The sequence below is a fragment of the Chionomys nivalis genome, chromosome 7, assembly GCF_950005125.1.
Source record: "Chionomys nivalis chromosome 7, mChiNiv1.1, whole genome shotgun sequence".
Lineage (NCBI taxonomy): Eukaryota > Metazoa > Chordata > Mammalia > Rodentia > Cricetidae > Chionomys > Chionomys nivalis.
Genome location: NC_080092.1, coordinates 41,081,699 through 41,103,148, shown reverse-complemented (window position 1 = coordinate 41,103,148; position 21,450 = coordinate 41,081,699). Strand labels below are relative to the sequence as shown.

At 48.4% G+C, this 21,450-nt stretch overlaps 2 protein-coding genes across 3 annotated transcripts; one reads left to right on the top strand and one right to left on the bottom strand.

Annotated features, from left to right (window-relative positions):
• The first annotated feature begins 1,017 nt into the window (after nucleotides 1–1,017).
• Nucleotides 1,018–17,120, top strand: Arf1 (ADP ribosylation factor 1). 2 transcript variants are annotated; one of them, XM_057773884.1, is made up of 5 exons: nucleotides 1,018–1,099; nucleotides 15,007–15,190; nucleotides 15,276–15,386; nucleotides 15,588–15,712; nucleotides 15,838–17,120. In XM_057773884.1, exons 2-5 carry the CDS (start codon nucleotides 15,043–15,045, stop codon nucleotides 15,997–15,999), a joined length of 546 nt encoding a protein of 181 aa, XP_057629867.1. In that variant the 5' UTR covers nucleotides 1,018–1,099; nucleotides 15,007–15,042; the 3' UTR covers nucleotides 16,000–17,120. The 2 variants fall into 2 exon arrangements, with proteins under 2 accessions (XP_057629867.1, XP_057629868.1); XM_057773885.1 differs by lacking the exon at nucleotides 1,018–1,099 and adding an exon at nucleotides 1,178–1,559.
• On the bottom strand, nucleotides 16,992–20,789 carry C7H1orf35 (chromosome 7 C1orf35 homolog). The gene is made up of 7 exons (XM_057773883.1): nucleotides 20,462–20,789; nucleotides 20,276–20,321; nucleotides 20,101–20,183; nucleotides 19,953–20,025; nucleotides 19,760–19,845; nucleotides 18,775–18,906; nucleotides 16,992–18,650 (listed from the first exon to the last, which is right to left on the bottom strand). The coding sequence occupies exons 1-7, from the start codon at nucleotides 20,704–20,706 to the stop codon at nucleotides 18,530–18,532; spliced, it is 786 nt and encodes a 261-aa protein (XP_057629866.1). The 5' UTR covers nucleotides 20,707–20,789; the 3' UTR covers nucleotides 16,992–18,529.
• Nucleotides 20,790–21,450: the final 661 nt, after the last annotated feature.

Sequence of the window (21,450 nt, the reverse complement as noted above, 5' to 3'; positions counted from 1 at the left end):
GGCATGAAGAGCCAGCATCGCCCAAGGCTTTACATGAATACTTGTGTGTTGAGGGTGGGAAAGAACAGGCAGCTACCCCCATAGAAATTTACAGACGTGGCACTTAAAAGGGTAGCCCAAAACAGTGAGGATGCCCGGTAGCTTGTGCCTGGACACAGGAGTGACTGATCTAGGCCCAGGTAACAGAACTGTCTCCTGCCAACTCAACAGATTCAAAAATAAATAATAATAATGATTAAAAAAAAAGCTCTAGGTCCCTCAACATCTCTTGCCTGTGGGACTCTTCACAACAAATGGGGTGGTAAAACTGGACAGGGTGGACAGAGCTTGGGTCTGAGTCCTGCAGAGATGGGGGAGACGCAGAATGCTGCTGCTTCTGATCAGGCAGGGAAGGCTTCCCAGGGCGATGGAACAGGCTCTTCCTCGCCTGCACCCTCCAGGAGTCCCCTCTCCACATCAGGGGCAACCTAGAGTACCCTCTCAGGCAGCGCTAACCCCACGCAAGACTCTGGTTCCCTGGGTCAGCTCTGAGAGTGCACAAAGGTCCAAAGCCAGTGGAGAGACATGGCGAGTATCTGACACTTGGTCTGCGCCTCTTTCCGCTTTAGCACCCGTCAGTCACATCATTATCTTCAGTGCTCAGGGCCAGCTGAAACATCAGACTCTGGAGACCTCTGAGAGGGACATCACACCCCCTCGGTGCTGACACGACCTTCCCACTCTGACCTTGGCGCTCCATAACAGAACGCTTAATGTCCTCAACCCCGCATACGCGGAATGGGCTGGAATTGCGCAGGAAGACGCGCGTGCGCACGCGTCGCTGGACACGGAAATCCACACACCACACCCTTGCGCGTTCTAGTCCGGGGAGCCGGTGTGCTAGTCCCCGCCGCGATCCGGAAGCAAAGCGACTTTGGCTCCGCCCCATGAAGGCTACCCGGTGCGGACGCGCAAGCGCCATTTATATAGGGGCGGGGCTTCAGGAGTGCCCGCCCTCTTCCCCCGGCGTGCCCCGCGGCAGGCGCTGACGTGGCTGCCGTCAGCGCCGCCATCTTGTGGGAGCGAAACCAACGCCTGGCTGGGAGCAGCCGCCGCGGAGGTGAGGCGCGGGGAGCGCTGGGGCCGAGGCTGGGGAGGCCACGGGCTGACCATCGTGGGCGTCGAGGGGCGCTCAGTGCAGGCTGCTAAGGGCCGGGTCTGGTCAGGCGGGCCGGGATCTGTGTCCAGTGGACCTGGCGACAGGCCGGGCAGAGGATCGGGGCTCCCCCAGTCCCGCGTCGCCCACGGCTGCTCGGCCCTCCCCCACTCCGCGGCCCATACGCCTGGCCGCCCGCCGCGGGCCGCAGCCCGGAAGTCCGGCCTGGACGCCGGCTCCTCTCCAGGAAGCCAGGTTTCCTGCTGTTCCTCTCAGCGCCTCTCCTAGGTTCCGCGGCCCGGGAGCCCGGCTACGGGGGTCTTCCTGCTAGAAGGGCTGGTCGGCGACGTCAGAGACGGCACGGGCCTTGGGGCGGGGGAAACTGAGGCTTGGGTGGCCCTGAGACGGCGTCAAGGTCACTCAGGTACCGAGGTCTTCCTCCTCTTGTTTCTCGAGCCCGGTTCCCGTCGGCCCGGAGGATCGGAGCTTTAGGAGGGGACGGGATGGGGCAGGTAGATAGGGGCCTGGGACTGCTGAACCCGGTGCTGGGATCTAGCAAGCGCATATGTGGATCTCAAGGGATCCCGGGGTGCCCACTCTGCCCCCCTGTGAGCCGTGATTTGGGCCCCACACTTCACCGGCCAGATCTTCATTGAGGTTTGCACTCCGGGGCTTGGTGGCCTCTGGAGGAATTGAGCCTCGTTTCGCCTCTTGACGGACCCCCTTGCTGCTGTTTTGGGTGGGTTAGAAGGGCCCTTCTGAGTTGAGGAGTCTTTAGCCTGGCCGTGGGACAGTCTGCTTCCAGTCCCTGAGCAATCTGCAGCTAACAGAGGCCAGATCCAGTACCCCGGTCCGACTGTCCAGTCAGGGTGGTCATGCCATGCCGAACTGAATGGAGCTGATGGCGCTGAGCCGTTGTATGGTACCTAAGTGCCAGGGAATCAGCTCTCGTCAAGGAGGAATTCTCCCTCCGACAAGTGGCTGTTTTGCGAGGCAAGGAAGGGGCAGTCACCGGAGAGCCCAGTAGTTGGTGCCACAGCCAATGTTGGAGTAGTCCGTTGCTGTTCTTGTTTCACATCTAGTGGTCAGCACTTTTCCCTGCAGGCTGATTCTGGTGTTTCCTGCAGTGTGGGTCAGAAAGAAGAAAGCTGGGATGCCGTGGTGCTTTGGTGCTGGTTCCATGTCCTTCCTCTGTAATCAGTGTCGACAGCATCTACCATGGAATGTCCTCACTTTTGAGCTTTCAGTAGCAGTGTCGCTAACGGCCTAGACTGAGATTTGATGAACAGTGTTACTACCTGGTTTCTCTGTTTCTCCAGAGTTGAGTGTGGGAAGGGCCGGTCACAGATGTGTGAGCTACATTGTTGGAACTGCATTGTCTCCTTGTCATCATAAAGGTTTCTCTTAATGGACTGTCTATCACTTATCCTTAGGTATCTGTTGAACACGAGTCACTAGATCACCACACTGCTCTCTTGCTTGTGAGGCAAATGTGCAGAATTGCTACTTCAAAAAGGTTTAAGAGCTAGGGGTAGAATGCTTTTCTTGGCCCGCGTGAAGCCCTTGGTTTGGCTCTCCAGCACAGCACAGACACAAGGTTTAACTGTGAATAACAGCTGACTCATACTCGGTCTACTCATCCTGAAAGGAAAGGAGCAGTAACTAGTTCTGTGCCCCTCACACACAGTTCTGATTGTAAATCATGTAGCTGTGATGCCCACTATGCCTCTTGCACAATAGTGCCTTGTAGAGAGAGTGTTTAAAATCTTTGCTCCACTGGGTTGCTACCTCTGCCCAGGATCAGGCAGGCTTCAAACTACAACTTTTTTAAGGTAAAGGTAAATTAGGCCTGTAGCAACTATGGCGGCCCAGTGTCAGGCAGCCTAACCAAGAGAAAAAACTTGTTGTGCAGGTTCATGCAATAGCTTGTTAAGAATGGTTTGAGAGTGTTGGGTCAATGTTTTTCAGGTTCTTTGAATTAAATGTTACCTTGATATGCAGGGTTTTTTTGAGACAAGGTTTCTCTGTGTAGTCCTGGCTGTCCTGGAACTCTCTCTCTCTCTGTGTAGACCAGGCTGGTCTCAAACTCAGAGATCTGTCTGCCTCTGTCTCCCGAGTGCTGGGATTAAAGGTGTGTGCCACCACTGCCCAGCTTGATGTGCAGGTTTAAATCTACTCTTAATCACAGGGCCTTTGTATGTCATTTGCACTGAGGAGCCCATCAGACCTCAGCCTGCTGTAGGTTGCAGTGCATTCATGGTCTGTCCCTGTTGCCTCTTATGAATTTCTTTGACTTTTGATCTTCATGAAATTGTCAGAGATGGTGAGGAGCGAAATAGGAAAATTCCTTTGTGTTGAGATCTGACACTAAGAGCGCTTTTGCGTGTGTGTGTGTGTGTGTGTGTGTGTGTGTTGTATCTACTATTGAAAAGATTTGACACTGCCTGCTGAGAAGTACAGGATAGCTGGTGTGTGTGTGTGTGCACATTAGTGTTGTCACTACACACTGAGATTTGTGTCCAGTATTGAAGATACAGGTAATAATAGCTTGTGGTGTTGCTTGTCAATGTCCTGAAAGGTAACTCAGCCTTCCCAGGTGGGTCAAATGGCCTGGCTGGAAAACTTGTTATTGTGGGCACATCCAAGCTCTTTATTTCCAGGAGGACCTTTTAGATGGTCACTACCCGTCCTGCGTCAGATGTAAAGAAGTGGTAAGACTGTTTAGGGCCCAGCCTCCACTACATTCTTATTTGATTCTGTTTCCTGATTATTTTTTTATTATTATTCAACATTGGTAATTAGGAAGAGCATCACTCCCTGCAGGCCCTGATAATAGGGAAAGTTTTGAGTGATAAGGGGAATTGACAGAAAATAGGATGCTAGGCCTATATTTTATTGGTACTGTTCATGGGGAAAAGTTTAACAGTGTAGTAGAGTTTTGCTCTAAACTTGATGCTCCTGCCTCAGCCCCTGGAGATAAAAGCCTGCTGGGATTACAGGTGTGTGCCCCCATGTTAGGCAGAATGTTTTTACAGACAGCAGATGGGGTGATTACGTTTATATGGCAAGCAGCTCACCATATTTCTGAGAATCTGGGAATTGCTGCTGAATAGAATGAGTAAAGTGGGACTTGGTTATTATCGCTGCACATTTCAGGAAGTGAGAAGTGTGTGATAGAAAACCTTCTTAATATCTATCTATAAAGGTAAGTATACCTGTTAAAGGGATGCTAGCAAGCTAGAGCTCTTTCCAAAAGGCTCTTTGTGCTTGATGACTGTGTGTTAAACAATAACTTTTTGTTAGTATCAGTTGTCGAAATATTTTTGTCTGCCTGGCAGTGGTGGCACACACCTTTAATCCCAGCACTTGGGAGGCAGAGGCAGGCAGATCTCTGTGAGTTTGAGGCCAGCCTGGTCTACAGAGTTAGTTCTAGGACAGCTAGGACTGCTTTACAGAGAAACCATGTCTTGAACTCCCCCATACTTTTTTTCTTTCTTTTTTTTTTATTTTTTTATTTTTTTTTATTTTTCAATGTCATATACTGAAACAGGGAAGTTTGTGGCCCAGATCTGTAGGTGTCCTCTGACAAGTTTTCCTTTCTTTCTCTCCCCTCCTTCTAAGTTCTGTTGGTATGATTTAGGTGCTTGTGGCCAAGAAAAGGGTTTTTAGATTTTGGTGAGGCTCATTGCTGAAGAAGGAGAGTGAAGAGTGCTAGATGGCCTAAAGTGTGTTTTCCTCTGAAGCCTCCTGTTCTGTAGATAAGAATGCACTTTTTCTTTGAGTCCATCAGCTTGTATTTAAAATATTTCATCTTCTAATGACTTCGGTGGTGAAATTCTGCTTGGCATTTTCAGCTTTTAACAGTTGTCTTCTGTTAAGGTCATATCAGACTTTGGACAGACTGAGGTGATCAGCTGAAATGTGTGCTTAGAGCTAGCAGTTCTTGGGGTAGGTTTGATACATACCTTGCTTCCTCTATAGTTTTGCCTTCAGTTCCCAGGTCTCTACACACCTGAGTCTCTAGATGTTACTGGTGTAGGGATTTTCACACAGATGCACAACTGAGCATAGTTTAAAATAGTGCAACATTGCTTGTTGACTGTGTAGTTTCCCTGACAGTCATTAGGATTATTCTCTCTGCTAGTGTGTAATCTTTATTTCAGTTCTAGAGCCTTGATAAACCTTTTTTTTTTTTTTTTAATTTTTTTACGGTTTATTTAGCTTTATTTTATGTGCATTGGTGTGAAGGTGTCAGATCCCCTGGAACTGGATTTTCAGACAGTTGTGAGCTGCCATGTGGGCGCTGGGATTTGAACCCGGGTCCTCAGGAGGAGCAGTCAGTGCTCTTAACCGCTGAGCCATCTCTCCAGCCCCCCCCCCCTTTTTTTTTTTAAAGGAAAAAAACAACAACATTGCTTTCTCTCTAATAAGGAATCACCTGTGAGGGGTCTAGTGGAGGAGGTGACCTTAGCATTGGACGGACACAAAGCTACTTGCCATGCATGTTCTTGTGTTCATCCTGACACTCCTAGAGTGATATGGCAGGACCCTGGGGCTTATCCAAGGAGGCAGAAATGTCATCTCACAGGTGTTATTTATGCAGAGATGTGATAGAAAAAGTTTGGCAAGTTTGAGGCAGGTACTAGAGGCCTCTTAGTAGCCCAGGACAACTGACACAAGGGCTCTGAGCTGGGTAAATGGACTCTGAGTTTGGAAACTAGAGGGAGCAGTGTGGGAGGGTAGGACTAGAGAGAGTGGTCCTGGTCTCTGGAGCAGCTTTGCAGTCCTCAGAAAGGATATTTTCAAATCTGTAGGAACCCTTTGGTTCTCTCAGGAGGAAGGCAATGCTCTCTGGCACTTAGCCACTTGTGTGGTTTTCGTGTAGTTGGAAAATCCCTCTGTGATAGCCTAAGCTTGATCACAGAAAGATAAAGCAGTTCTTTGGCATAATTTTAACAGATGTTCCAAGTCTTCCAGGAACCCCAGCTTTAACCACCTTATAAGTCAAGGGCAGTGAATTTTGTTCAGCGCCTCACAAAAAGCTGTTCTCCATTCAGGAAAAAAGTTAAGTCTTTGAGGTGGCATGCCCTTGAGATTACTGTGCTTGGCATTTAGTACCTCAGTAGCTAGCCACCTCCCTTTGTCCTGTGTATAAGAATGGCTGGGCCTAGCATTAAAGCTTAGTTTCACTAGATATTAACTTCCCTTTGTATCCCTGTGATGTCATTGTTGAGGCAGACTCATGGGGATCTTCAGTCTTGTGCAAATGTCAGGTTGTCTATTGGCTTCATTTCCAGACGACAAATTTAGTGAATTAAAGGGTGTGGTGGGAGCCAGGCGGTGGTGGTGCACGCCTTTAATCCCAGCACTCGGGAGGCAGAGGCAGGCGGATCTCTGTGAGTTTGAGGCCAGCCTGGTCTACGAGAGCTAGTTTCAGGACAGGCTCCAAAGCTACAGAGAAACCCTGTCTTGAAAAACTAAAAAAAAAAAAAAAAAAGATGAGGGTGTAGTGGGTACCAAACAGTCTCATGGCTACTGAATGTGAGGGATGAGGGTCCTAACATCACTGGTGTCACTTAGCCACCTGATCAGTTCAGTTGTTGAGTTAGTTCGGGGTAGTAGCAAGTCTCCATGGTTTGAGTCTGAAGAACTGGGTGGAAATTTGGGGAGGAGGGAGATTTTGGTGGAAAAGCTGGATATGACAACATGGAGGATCCTTACCCAGAGAATGGGGCCAATTGTTAGAGAATGCACTAGGTGCTGGTCACATGAGGGGAGGACTGAAAACTAAGGCAAGGAGGCATCAACAGGTATGTGTTTCAGAGAAAAGCTTTTCTGACGTCGGGATAGTGGAGAAATAGAAGTTGAGTAGCGTGTGGTCAGCAGTGCCTGGCTAAGTGAGAACAGTGGACCTGGGGGATGTGGTCTTTGTCCTATGTGTGTGCCTCACTCCAGCTGGGTGGGGTAAGACTACAGTCAAGCTGAGGGAGCCTAGTGACAGCTCAGCCTTCCTGTACACTTCATTCTTTTGTTTCCTCCTGAAGAACAAGTGTTCAGAAGAAGGGCAGGGCACTCCCTACCCTCTGAATCAAAGTTCCCTGAAGGTAGAAATAAAGGTTTTTGTTTTAATAAAAAATACATTTTGTTAATGTTTTTAATTTTTTAATTGTGTGTATGTGTGTGAGTGGAATGTTGAAGCAGGTGGAGGTGTATCAGAAGCTTCTGGAGCTGTATTACAGACAGTTGTAAGCGACCTGACATAAGTGCTGGGAATTGAACTCTGGCCCTCTGCAAGAGTAGTATTTGACAGCTGAGCTATCCCTAGCCCTCATTTTTGTTGTCATGAGACTATCTCAAGCTATAGCCCAGGCTGTCCCTGAAACTCAGCACAGTCCTACCTCCGTTTCCAGAGTGCTAGGGTTACAGATTTGAGCCATCATGGCACCAGAAGTCAAGTTTTGAAGATTGACTTACTTAATACATTCCCCAGTAGCAATCAGCCTCTTTGTCTGAAGTAGGGCTAGACAGAGCATTAAAGTTGAGTTTTAGTAGAAGAGTGCCCTGCCCACTGTAGCTGATTTGAGGAAGAGCTTGTTTTAAGAAAGCACCATAAACTAGCTTTTGGTTGTTCCAGTTCCCTTTTTCTTCAGTATGAAAAAAGCCTGGGGGGGGAGGGGGATGGAGAATGTGTGTTCATTCGTTTGTGCCTTAGTATTGGGGGTAGGGAGCTCATAAAGAAAGAGATAAGTTGGTATGGTTGTTGCATTATTTTGATTTGCCTTGCAACAGAAATTGGAGTCCTGGTTACCAGCTCTTCCGGGTCCTTCTGCTCCTCCTGAGCACAGGAGTGGTGATATTTAATTTGGGTGTGATATTTGTCTTGTATTTGTGTCTATTCTGCCCTCTGTGAGGAACAGAGGAGCAGGGTGCCATGGAGAAGCCACAGCCACCCTGAGGCTCAGGCTCATTGCTTCAGCAGGAGCCCTCAGTGGTTTGAGAAAGTGCATATTAACAATAAGTCCTCTGTGGATCTCAAGGTAGGAGATCAGGGTATGATCTTGGGTCATTTCCCCTCAGTTCCAGTCTACAGGTACTGTCTCCTGTAAACAAGTGCATGGTCCATCCACATGCTCAAGAAGGATGAGGCGTAAAGGGCTAGCTAGGGTCTGGACCTTACTAAGAGTCAGGGTGGGGTCTTCCCTGGAAGCACCAGACTGATCCCAGGCTGGTAGTCTTGTGGCCATGTTGAGTAGGCTAAGGTATGAAGACTGCTAGTCAGAACAGTGGCTGCAGGGTCACTAGGGAGGGCTGGACTGAACCTTGTCTCCTGACTTCAGTCATGCTGGTTTCACTTGCATCTTGTGTTGTCCTGGTACTGTACTTTCTACCATTTTAGATGTGTTTCTGGGATGGTGCTTGTTTCTGTTTCTTGCTTTGTTTTGTCTAAAGTTTGGGGGAGCAAACCTAATGCTCTGCTGCTGAGCTGTTTCCAAGTTTTGGAGTTTTTCCAATGAGATAAATACCCCTGCCAAAGTAGAAATATGGTAGCAGTATATGTTAGGCAGTGGTTCTCAACCTTCCTAATGGTGGACCCTTTAATACTATACTGTTCCTCGTGTTGTGGTGACCCCCCAACCATAACATTATTTTGTTGCTACTTCATAACTGTAATTTTGCTACTGTTTTGAATTATAAATATCTGATAAGCAAGATATCTGGTATAAGACCCCTAAAGGGATCTTGACCTACAGGTTGAACTCCTATGTTAGGGTGTGGATTCTGTTACTCCTGGGTAGGTGCTTTGAGCATACAGTGCTGCAGGAAAGTCCAGAAAATGTGGATTTTATTCTGGAAGCCCCAACTCCTAGTTACAAGTCAGTATTAGTTGCTGAGAGGAAGACAAGACACAAAGAACAACAATCTGCTATAAGAACATGTGCAAAGATACATGGCAAGATGTTTCCCCATTGGAGCCTTTACAAGTTCCAAAAATGGTATTTCATAAATTCCTTATTGTAGCTCTAGTTACAGGCCATGTGGTAGCCCAGTTGTTAGTATTTGCTTAGAACTGCTAATATATAGAGTTAATGTGGCTGTGAATGTTTGATGGCATATTTTGAGAGTAGTTATGTTAAGAAATGGTAATGCTTAAAAGTAGAATAAAGGGATAAGCGACATAAAGACAAGGTTTAGTGTCCTTGTTACTATAGTTCAAAAACTCAGCTCAGAGAGATTTGCATGAATGTGGGTCTAACTTCATTTTCACTCATCACCCCAACTATCCACATCAGACCAGGTGGGTTTCCCCTTCCCTTAACTCAGAAGACAAGAAGCTTCAGGGAGGCAGTGTGCAGAACAGGCATGTGTTCCAGCTCCTGTCCTGGCACATGCTATTGAGTCACAGTTTTGCCCTTAAAGGAGTGCCTGCCTGTCCTAGTATCAGCACATTCGGTTTTCCTCTTAAGCAAACTTTATGAAATAATGACAAAATGTAGAACAGTATTGGATTGTATGAACATACTAGACCTACACACAAGCCTGCCTGAAATGTTTTACTGAGGGGAATGGGAAGACCTGAGGCTTTAGAAACAGAAATACTCAATCCCCGTTGATGTACAGAAAGCACTATACACAGATGTTAACATTTGGCCATATTGCATATGACACTAAAGAAGCCTGCTTTTTGTTACAGGCATCCAGTTTTGGTTCAGGTTTTCGTGTATCTGATTTTGTCATTGTTGGAATACTGGTATTCATTACTAAAAACTTTTTTGTTGTTGTTGTTTTGTTTTGTTTTTTGTTTTTCGAGACAGGGTTTCTCTGTGGCTTTGGAGCCTGTCCTGGAACTAGCTCTTGTAGACCCGGATGGTCTCGAACTCACAGAGATCCGCCTGCCTCCGCCTCCCGAGTGCTGGGATTAAAGGCGTGCGCCACCACCGCCCGGCCATTACTAAAAACTTTAGTTAAAAAGTGTTCTATAGTGTGTTCAGGTTCTTTCAAAATTTCAAGATTTGGTAATTTTCCTCATATGACAGCTGAGTATACAATATTGATCTGTGTGGTTGAACATATGTAATTAATTTTGAGACAGAATCTCACTGTGTAGCATTGACTGCCTTGGAGCTCACTAAGTAGACTTTTTTTTTTTTTTTTTTTTTTTTTTGGTTTTTCAAGACAGGGTTTCTCTGTGGCTTTGGTTCCTGTCCTGGAACTAGCTCTTGTAGACCCGGATGGTCTCGAACTCACAGAGATCCGCCTGCCTCTGCCTCCCGAGTGCTGGGATTAAAGGCGTGCGCCACCACCGCCCGGCGGAGCTCACTAAGTAAACCAGGCTAGCTAGCCTTGAGCTTATAGAGATCCTCCTGCCTCTGATTCCCAAGTGCTAAGATGAAAGATATATGCCACCATGCCAAGCTAAATATATGTAATTTATTCTGCAGTGAATTTGTCTTTTTGTTTGTTTGTTTGTTTTTGTTTTTGTTTTTGTTTTTTTTCGAGACAGGGTTTCTCTGTGGTTTTGGAGCCTGTCCTGGAACTAGCTCTTGTAGACCAGGCTGGTCTCGAACTCACAGAGATCCGCCTGCCTCTGCCTCCCAAGTGCTGGGATTAAAGGCGTGTAAATTTGTCTTAAAGCAGGGAGAAACTAAGGAGTTGACTAAGTCAGGAAATGTTTATTACCCAAGAACTTTGTAACTAAGCCATTCCAGCTGAATTAGTGTGCTCCAGGGTCAGTGAGAGATCTTGTCCTTTTCTTTAAAAAAAAAAAAAAAAGTATGTTTTGCCTACATGTATTGCACAGTGCCTGCAGAGACCAGAAGAGGGTTCCACATCTGGAACTAGAGTTAAGAACAGTTGTAATCTGTCATGTGGGTGTTGGGAATGGAATTGGTGTCCTGCAACAGTGGTAAATATACCCACTGAGCCCTCTATCTAGCTCCCTAAAAGGAACTGACTTTGAAAATGTCACCAACTTTTCATTCAGGTAGTATGAGTCCTTTTCAGGAAAGAACATTGTGCAGCCCAGAGAAATAGTGTCAACAGTTGCAAAGCCTACACAATCTGGTTTAGAGATTGTCTGACTTGTGCTTGGGCCTCCCTAAGTCTGGTGAGGATGGTGGACCCTCCTGGCTGCCAAACCAGTCAGGTTGCATTCATTCGTCGTCGTGGAGTAGGTGTGGACTCACTCCTGTTTTCTCACCTGCATTCAAGAGGCCAGGAAGGCCCTGTTACTGATAGAGCGGTGTGGGGAGTGTGGTTGCCACTGTCCTCTCCTCCCTAAAGAATGAACTTTCTTGATCCCTTTCCAATTTGGTGGTTGTGTGTCTGCCTTCCTAAGCCAGTCGCTTTGGTGACTTGAGAGGTAGAATAAACCAGCAAGAGCTCTCTGGGAAGTCTGTTTTCACTGCCTGCTAATGGAGTAATGCAGAGGAACTTGAAAAGCAGGTTTGGCTTGTTCATGGGATTGTAGAGGGAAGGTGACAGGATCTTGCCTGTGCACACGCAGTGAGGGCCTGTGCCCAGAGCCCCTTGTGGTGATTGGCCCATGTAGCCACTGTGCTTTTCCCTCTGTGGGTGCTTTCTTGGTTTTGGGTTTGTTCTAAAAGCTGTAGATGTGGCGTCACGAGGACACTAAGAATGCTGATGCATGCATAAGTGCTGATAAGGCTGCTGTGGGGGGGTGGGGATGGATCTACATGCTTGTTTGTTGAGTGTCTTAAATCAGGAGCTCATCTCATCATTGAATTGTGTGACTGCTTTTCCCTTCGGTGATTCTTGTTAGAAAGAAAAAAGGAAAATGTTTGCTGTTGTTTCCATAGCTCATCTGTAGAAAAGGCAGGTTAGGCAGAGCACAGTCAGCCAGCTGTGGACCATGCCAGATCACGTGTAAGAAAGCAGCACTGGATTGCCAGTAGTCATGGACAGTGAGGCAGTCATGCATCTGTGCAATCAAACTTGGCTGAGATCCCTGCCACTGGAATCAGTTATTCAGGGTGTCTGCCTGCTACTGTAGGGACTTAATTAAGAGTACGGATACCCCTCCCCTCTGTGTTCTTGTGGGTTTTGTTGTTGTTTGGGGGAGGTGTTTCTTTTTGAGACAAGGTCTTATGTAGTTCAGCTTAGCCTTGACTAGCCATCCCACTATTTATTACCAAAGATTGATTATTCTTGAACTCTGCCTCAACCTTACATGTGCTGGAATCATAGGTGAGCACTATCACATATAGCAGATACTATTGGTTTCTACATAGCACCTGAACATAAAGAACTGTCTTATATACTCCATCTGCCTCACCAGCCTCCCATGCACACCCTGGGCACCACTGTTTCTCCATTGATAATCACTTGTGATTTGGAAGGAAGGTGGAATTTTTTTGTGATTGTTGTTTGAGGTGGAGTTTCTCTTTCTAACAGTCCTGGTTGTCCTGGAACTCACTTTGTAGACCAGGCTGGCCTTGAACTTACAGAGGTCTGCCTATCTCAGCTGGAATTAGAGGCGTGCACCACCACCATCTGGCTAGAAGGTGGAATTTTTTGCATGGACAAGTAGTTAGCCATCTGCTTCTGTAGGGCTTTTTTGCTTAAAGTAAATTGTGTGTTGCCTCCTTAGATTTTTGCCTGTACTTGTTCGCTCTCCCAATTCCCCAACATCACCAGACCTCCTGATAGAAACAGCTAAGTGATGTGCTCCCTGCTCTATGGCAACTAGTGACTCTCTTCTTAATTCATCTTGGGCTCCTTCTGCCTGGTTTGAATTCTCAGGGACGCTTTGCCATGTTGAAATTAGTTTTTCTTCCCTATCTGTAATTGATAGCAGTTAAAGGTCAAGAGCCATAATCTCAGAATTTTTAAAGAGTATTGCCTGAGAGTTATCCTCCCACCAATACTGCATTGCCAGAGTGTTTTGGCAGCAGGCCTCAGCTCTTAGGGCATGTGTTCCTCCTAGCTAAGAATCTTCTCTCTGTAGTTTTGTCAATCTGTCTTGTCCATCTGTCTTTTCTTCTCACTTCCTTCCACTCTCCTATCTTGTCTTCCTGTCCCCCCAACCCCTCTCTCTTCTTGGCCATTGGTTTCATTTTTTCAGTTTTTGTAAAGCAAGGTCTCACACTAGTTCAGGCGGGCTTCAAACTTGAAATCTGCCAGCTTTTCAGCCTAGTGCTGGGATTACAGGCGTGACTCAACATGCCCAGATTTTTCTTCTTTTTTTCTTTGACAATCTCACTAGATGTTCTAGCCTCGTACTTTCTGTCCCTTTCTGTCCTCCTGCCTCTGCCTCCCAAATATTTGAATTACAGCCATCTTCTTGTGTCTTATGTTTGTTTATATATTTTTTTAATTATTCTTTCTGGGAGCCTTTTTTTTTTTTTTTCCCCTTTTTGGTTTTTCAAGACAGGGTTTCTCTGCAGCTTTGGAACCTGTCCTGGAACTAGCTCTTGTAAACCAGGCTGGCCTCGAATTTAGAGAGATCCACCTGCTTCTGCTTCCTGAGTGCTGGGATTAAAGGTGTGTACCATTACCACCCGGCGGAAGCCTTCATTTTTAATATACCCTGAAGTTTGTATATAGGAAATGGAACCTCTCTGTTGGGCAGGTGTTTGGTTCTTAAAGTTCCACTCCCAAGAATGGATAAGGACTGTAATGAAATGGGCTTTGAAAATAGGTTCACATTTGCTTTACCATATAAGACCCATGCCATTCCTTTCTGGCGTATACAGCTGAAGGCTATATCTTAGAGCCAAACATTTAACTTGCCAGGCCGTGATTTAAGGTGTCCAACTCATACGTTGTTACTAAGTTACCCAGCTTGTGATGTTCTGTTATAGTAGCACAGACAGACAATATATAGAGAAGTGTTGTCATCCTGTCTTACACCATGCTTGTTCATTTTCTTGTGGTTAGCATAGACGTATCTCTTTCTGAAGGCTCCATGGCCTTCTATTTGCTTTTACTATTTATTAGGAGCTAACAATCAGCGTTTAAGAAAGCAGTAAAATACATTTGAATGAAAAACAAGTGAAGAATAAAAGTGGCCACCAGATGATGAGACCAGAGCCCTGGAAGCCTTACTATCCTTTGCAGAAGCCCTTAACATCTGATAGGCTCTGGTACATTCGTGCCAGCTTACTTGATTGGCACCCCTAGTGTTTCTTTTTTGCCAGTGGGCCCTACTGAATGTATACATGCCCTTGCAGCAACACATTCTCACATTTGCCTGTCCTCATAGAGCATCCTTTTATATAGGTCTTCAAAGGAATGTTTTGCCATCATTTTACTGTTTCAGTCTCTACCTTCTTGGGCTGCTTGAGATGGATAGAACATTGCCTTAACAACTGTCTCCCATGACCTGGATGACACCGCAGTCTTTCTGGGCTTGTCCTGCTGTCACCAAGGGGTGATGAAATATACAGCCTGTAATATTGAGCCTAGAGTGTGACCAACTCTCTAGTAATTTGTAGTACTTTTGACACTTTGAAGTAAGAGATGTAAGGTGGTTCTTTCCGATCTTGTCAAGAACTCTGTTAGACTGTAAGAGGCCTCATGTATCTCTCAAAGCACTCTTTTTGGAGAGCAAGCATGCCAGCTCCCAAGTGTGAGTGTGCACAGCTCTAGTTAGATGTTCGGATAAGTGAACAGACTTGGGAAACAAGGGGTTGTTCTGATATCTGTGCCTTCCTAGGCTAGTATATGGCCTTTAGATGACCTAGGACATCTATCTGGTGGACAAAGTTCATTTTCTCCCCTCCCCCATGAGATTTCTCAGGAGGGTTGATGGGAGGTGTGGGGTGGGAGACTCCTGGGTAGGTGTGTCTCTGTCCTGCCCCAGGGCCTAAACTGGCAGCACATAACAGGACTGTAACAACTTGCTTCCTCAGGTCTCTGGCCAGTATTGCTTCCACCTGTCCACAAGCATGGGGAATATCTTTGCAAACCTCTTCAAGGGCCTTTTTGGCAAAAAAGAAATGCGCATTCTCATGGTGGGCCTGGATGCTGCAGGGAAGACAACAATTCTATACAAACTGAAGCTGGGTGAAATTGTGACCACCATTCCCACCATTGGTGAGAAGTTGGGCCAGGACCAGGGTGGGGGTTGGGTTTGGGGTTCTGGAATACAGAGGGCACTCAGCTATAACCTTGCCCTCAGGTTTCAACGTGGAGACAGTTGAGTACAAGAATATCAGCTTCACTGTGTGGGATGTGGGCGGCCAGGACAAGATCCGGCCACTGTGGCGCCACTACTTCCAGAACACCCAAGGTGAGGGGCCAGTTCTTTTCCTGGATTCCTCTTGTTTGCCTCAAAGGGATGCACTTGTTCGCTGAGCCTCATGGCCTTGCCAGTCTCAGGGCATAGTGCCACACTAAGTATCATAGCCGGTGGGAGGACTGGATCCCTGGCCTGTGGGTGGATCAGGTGAAGGGGGTGTTTGGTATGTGCAGTAATGTAGCTGTGTTGCAGGCTTGATCTTCGTAGTGGACAGCAATGATAGAGAGCGTGTGAATGAGGCCCGTGAAGAGCTCATGAGGATGCTAGCTGAAGATGAGCTCCGGGATGCCGTTCTCTTGGTGTTTGCCAATAAGCAGGTAGGCACCAGCAAGTTCCTTCCCTGATGGAGAGCCTGTGTCAGGGAAGAGAGAGGGTGGGTGAGAGGATGCCCTGGGTGACTGACTGCTGTGAGTCCCTGCCACTAATTCCTCCTTTCCCTCAGGACCTTCCCAATGCCATGAATGCGGCCGAAATCACAGACAAGCTGGGGCTACACTCTCTACGCCACAGGAACTGGTACATTCAGGCCACCTGTGCCACCAGCGGGGACGGGCTCTATGAAGGACTAGACTGGCTGTCCAATCAGCTCCGGAACCAGAAGTGAACCAGACCCCTTCCCCCCCTCACTTCCTCTTCTCCGCCCTCCGCTTTCCTCTCATGTGGCAAACGTGCGACTCTGTGGTCCTGAGTGCCAGAAGCTGTCTCCATGGGTTGGTCACAGTGTGCATCGCACCGTGCTGTACATGTGCAGACGCAGCCTGCAGCCAGGTTTTTATTTAATGTAAATAGTTTCTGTTTCCACTGAGGCAGTTTCTGGTACTCCTATGCAATATTACTTAGCTTTTTTATTGTAAAAAGAGAATCAACTCACTGTCAGTACTGAGAAGGGATTTGGGTGTAGGGGCACCTGGCCTCCGGGAGCCATTGGGCTGTAGACTGGTGTCAGTATCCATTTGGTGGTTGGTTTTTACCCAAACTCAGTGCATTTTTTAAAATAGTTAAAAAAAAAAAATACAGGACAAGAACACTTGAACACACAGAACGGAGACTATGCCTAGTGTAGGTTTTGCAGTAATGGCCTGAATGCTAGTCCACTGGATCACCTGTTCCCCCGTGGAAACAGGAGAGAAGGTGGACAAACCACCATCCGCTGCATGGTCACAGTAGAGCCCCCGTGACTCGCCTGTCTTTGGGTCACCTGCATTCCATAGCATTGTGCTTGTACTTGTGCTCACGTGGTCACCTAGGGGTGGGCTGGGAGCCATTGTGGGGTGCAGGGCCCGGCTTCTATTTGGTGTGCGGCTGGGCCAGGTGGCAGTCTACATACCCAGCTTACTCTTGGGCCCACTTGGACGCGCTGGCAGGAGGCCTGGGTCTCACCAGCAGGAGCGCATGCAAGCTGGGAGGGTCGATCCATTCCAGACCACATCCTGGAGCACCCCCATCTCCATGTGTGAAGTAGCTTTCTCCCTCAGCCTGCAAGGGTCCGATTTGCCATCGAAAGACGACCTCTACTTTTTTCTTTTGTATTTTGATAAACACTGAAGAAGCTGGAGCTGTTAAATTTATCTTGGGGAAATCTCAGAACTGGTTTATTTGGTGTTGTGGAACCTCTTACTGCTTTCAATACACAATTAGTAATCAACTGTTTTGTATACTTGTTTTCAGTTTTCATTTCGACAAGCACTGTAATTATAGCTATTAGAATAAAGTCTCTTAACTATTTGATGGGCTTGTGTGTCAGTGTCACCACTGCCAGGCTGCCTCCTGAGAGAGCCCTTTTAATGCGAGAGAAAGCAGGTACTCTCTGAGTCATGGTAGAAGTCAGTGAGACCTGGGTGTCTTGGCTCCCCTCACATCTCAGGGTCACTACCAGCCTCCATGCTTTATGACAACTGAGGTGTGGTGTGCCTCCTGTCCCTTTAGTAGGCAGCCAGTCTTGGTGTGGTACATATCTCTGGGTGGGTGTGGCTACTAGGAGATCCAAAGTCTACCATCATGAATGGGCCCTCTGCCTAAGTGGACAGACCTTCGCCCCCTTTGAGTGGTGTTTTAGATAACTAATCTTCACTCGTGCTTAGGTGGCCACCTGCAGGACACAGGTCAACATACAAGCCACAGCTTGAGTCTCAGAACACTTTGAGGTCGGCCCAACAGTACACATACCCAATATAGCTTTACAGTCAGAAGAGAACAACTTGCTATATAGATTTCAGCCCGATTTCTACTGTCTGCCCATATGTTCACACAGGCTCTAAAATTGCTGTTGTCTGCTGAACACTGTCTCTGCCTAGGTAGGAACCAAACTGTGTTGGGGGAGTTCCTGCAGAAATAAACTCTCAGACAAGATTTACATATTTCAGATGAAGGTACCAGAGACGAAAGGCATCAAATGAATCAAACCTGCTGCAGGAACTCTCCCAGCAAGATTGCACCTCTTGGACAGACAGCAGATGCATTCATATTCACAAGTTTGTTCTTCCAACTTCTTGGCCATTTGTATGGTCTTAAGGCAGCCTCAAACACAGGATTCTGGTTCCTAGACCCAGTGTCCTCAGGCATACTGGATGGATACCCCATGCTGGGGCCACAGGCTCCCAGCCTAACCTGCCTGCCCTCAGTGAGATGATACACTCTACTTTTAAAATACATTTACTTATGTACAAAGTGGGTTGATACAAAAAGTAGAAGTAACCAGATGTACACACAGACACACTCCTAAACCTCAAGAGCCTGGACTGTGGCAGCAGAGACAGGAGTCTGACCTTAGTCTACTGGGAAATTATATCTTCCTTGGCATGGGGGCAAGCAAGGGCACTACCCTCAGAATCGCTAGACTCTGGTCACCCAGGACCTACTCCTCAGCAACCTGGAGTTGTTGCCACAAGCTGCCTCCAAATGACAAGATAGATATCCCAAGGTCCAGCAAGCTTGGCTCAGAATCCTACCAGGGAGTAGCCACCTGCCTTATCCCAGATAGGGATGTGACTTGGTTAGTTTGGGCAAGTAGGAAGGGGGCTGGTAGCCGCTTAGCATCCAACGACTACTCTTTATAGACCCCACAGAGCTTGGTGATGGGCAGGGTCCCAGCTCAGGGCAACCAGGGCTCTGGTGTCCTTTGGTCTAGCCAATTCTCAGTCATCAGAGCCTCTGTCTTGTCGTCTGCGAGATGGGCTCCTTCCACTGTCCTGGCTATGTCCCCGCTTCCTCTTAGAGCAGGGGGAGATGTCAGAATCATGTCTCTGGTGTCTGGGCCTAGGAAGACAAGGACAACCAGACACTTGAAGCGTCTCTCACTTTGCCAAGGATCCCAACAGGCCTGGCCAGCTCTCCCCCCACTTCCTTAGTGCCCCCCCAAATAGAGTTGGGCCTAGCCTACCGAGCAGGAGAGGGAGAAGATGGGCAGCTGTCAGTCTCCCTTTTGTGTTCTTTGTCTTTCTTCTTCTTGTGTTTCTTGTGTTTCTTCTTCTTTTTCTTTTTTTCTTTCTTGCTTTTTTTATGGCTCTCTGTACTGTAAGAAAGAACATAAAGGGTCTAAGTGTGAAGAACTGGAGTATAGCAGCTGAAAGCTGAGGGCAAGGCAAGGATAGGATAGCGCAGGGTCTGTACCATAGCACTGTACACTGATAATGTCTACATGTTGTGAGTTTATATTGGTAAGTGAGCCTAATATTAGGCTCCGCATCCAATCCACAAGGCTAAGCTTCCCTTTGGAATGTTGCCAACCTATGCGCCCGCGCCCCTCCCCCCTTGGGGAGAGCCAGCTTCTCACTATAAAGCCTTGTCTGATCTGGAACTCTCTATTTTACGTAAGTACAAAGTTGAGTTGTCACAAAAGTAGAAGTAACCAGACAGTCACACACAGCTAAATCCCCAAGGCCTGGAAGCCAGCTGGCGGGAACTCTCAAGAGGTCAGCCTGCCTCTCCGTCCACCAAGTGCTAGGATTAAAAGAAAAGCACCACCGTTCCTAGCATCACACTTTAACTGCTCCACCTTCCATCAAACTGGCCGGCATCAGGGCCCTGTCTGAGTGGCACCTGCCTGTTGGATCACCAATGGCAGCTACTGAAACTCCATCCCACTTTCAGGTTCCTGGGCATCTGAATGGACAGGCATATCCAGCCTGAAGGTGGAGGCCCAACAATTTCAGTAAAGCCAAAAGAACTAAGGATGCTTGACTCCTTCAAAAAATGACCCAATGCTCAGCCTCCCAGTACGACACCTATGGGTCTGGACATCATTCTCTTCTGTGAGTACACTGTTTCTGAAGTGTCCCCATACCCACGCTTGGCACAGCTCACATAGGATGCCAGCAAGAAACTCATCAGTGCATAACACAGGTAGAACAGGCACTCAGACTCACTCCAGTTCAGCCTTGTCCTCAGCACGAGGCTTCTTCCTGGCAGCAGATGGGGCGGTGCTTGGGCCTTCGCTGTCCACGCGGTGGTGCTATATGAGAAGCGCAGCTGTGGGGAGGGACACCCAGCACCCAGGGAGTCCCACCCCACACCTCCCCAGACACCCCCAAGCCCAGGATTGGAATTTACAGGGTTTACCGTGAACACTGACAGCCCGAGCTTGGCAGCCTCTTTGTCTTCCCGGGATAGTGCCACACGGCCTGCGGAGCCACTGCAGAAGACAGAGCGGTGAGGACAGTTCTGGACCACCGCCCAGTCTTGCCCCCTTTTCCCCAACCCGCCGCACCTGGCGCTGCCCAGACCCAGCAGCCGGTCCACGCCCTTCTCTTCAGGGTCACCTCCTTCCCGTTTGCAGATCTCCACGAAGTCCTGAGGAAAGGGGCGGAGGGGGTGGAGTTCTAGGCCGGTACAGATGGAGCCCCGCCCGCCCTGCGGACCCCGAACCCGCAGCCCAGACTCACCTCCTTGCTCAGGCCGGTGGGCTGTTTCCTCACGTTCTTGTAACCGCTGCGAGGGTCGAGGGTTGCACGTCAAGGGGCATGCGCCCCGTGGCCTTCCGCCCCTGCCCTGCCCACATCTAGCCCCGCCCCGGGGCCACCCAGATTCCTCCCCGGAGCTCGCAGTCGCCCCGCAGCCCAGGCACTCACAGTGCGGCTAGCAGCGCCTCGCGCTCCGCCTCACGCACAGCCGCCAGCTCTTCCTCACGGCTCGGGCCGGCACACGGCGCGCGGTCCTTCGCGTACCAGGTGAGGTCGCGGCCCTTCTGCCAGCGGCCCACTGGCGCCATCAACGAGTTGCCTAGGTAGTTCTCCCTCTGCTTGTCGGTCTTCACATCCTCCCAGTTAAACTGATCCTGCCCGCCACGCACGCCGCCGCGACTGGAGCCGAACATGGCGTCGGAGCCGCTGCACAATCTCCAGTACCCGCAGCCCCGAGCTGCCGGACTCCCGCACCCCTCGGCCCCCGGATGCCCGCCGTGACGTCACACGTGCGCCTGCGCCTCTCACTAAATCCGCGCGCCTGCGCAGTGCCTGATTCGGACCGCCTCAGAGGAGGTCCATCTTTCCACCCTGTGTTAAGTCAGTACTACACCCGTAGGCGCATCCTTTATCCCATTACGACGTGCGGCTGCGCACTAGCTTCTCGAAAAAAGGGCTGCTGTGTGACCTCACATGTCGATCTTCGGTGAATTGGGATGTCAACAAACCTTGGTGACACCAGGAGGGACCGGGGACGGGCGCCGCGGGTCTTGTGCTTGGCGCCTTTCCTTCTCCTGGAGAGCCAGGCGTACTAACCCTAAAGGACTGGGGTCCCAGGTAAAATGAAAGTGGCAAGTGAAATAGTGGCAAAACTCCCGGGAACACTGAGGGACGGATAAAGTCGCCAAAGAAACACAAATCAACTCCTCTGTGACACAAGTTAAAGGCCATAAAGTCCAAGCAATAAGCCCTAAACCAGAGCAACCTGTGTTCTCTGCAGGTGAGACTTTACTGAGAAGTACGAAGAACAGAGCTAATTGCATTGTTTTGATGGAGCATGATCAAGACAAAAGTCAAGTTCGTTGAAGACAGATTTAGCTGTCATTTGACCCTAAGTCATTAGTTGAAACTGGCAGACAATAAATGATCAAGTCGAT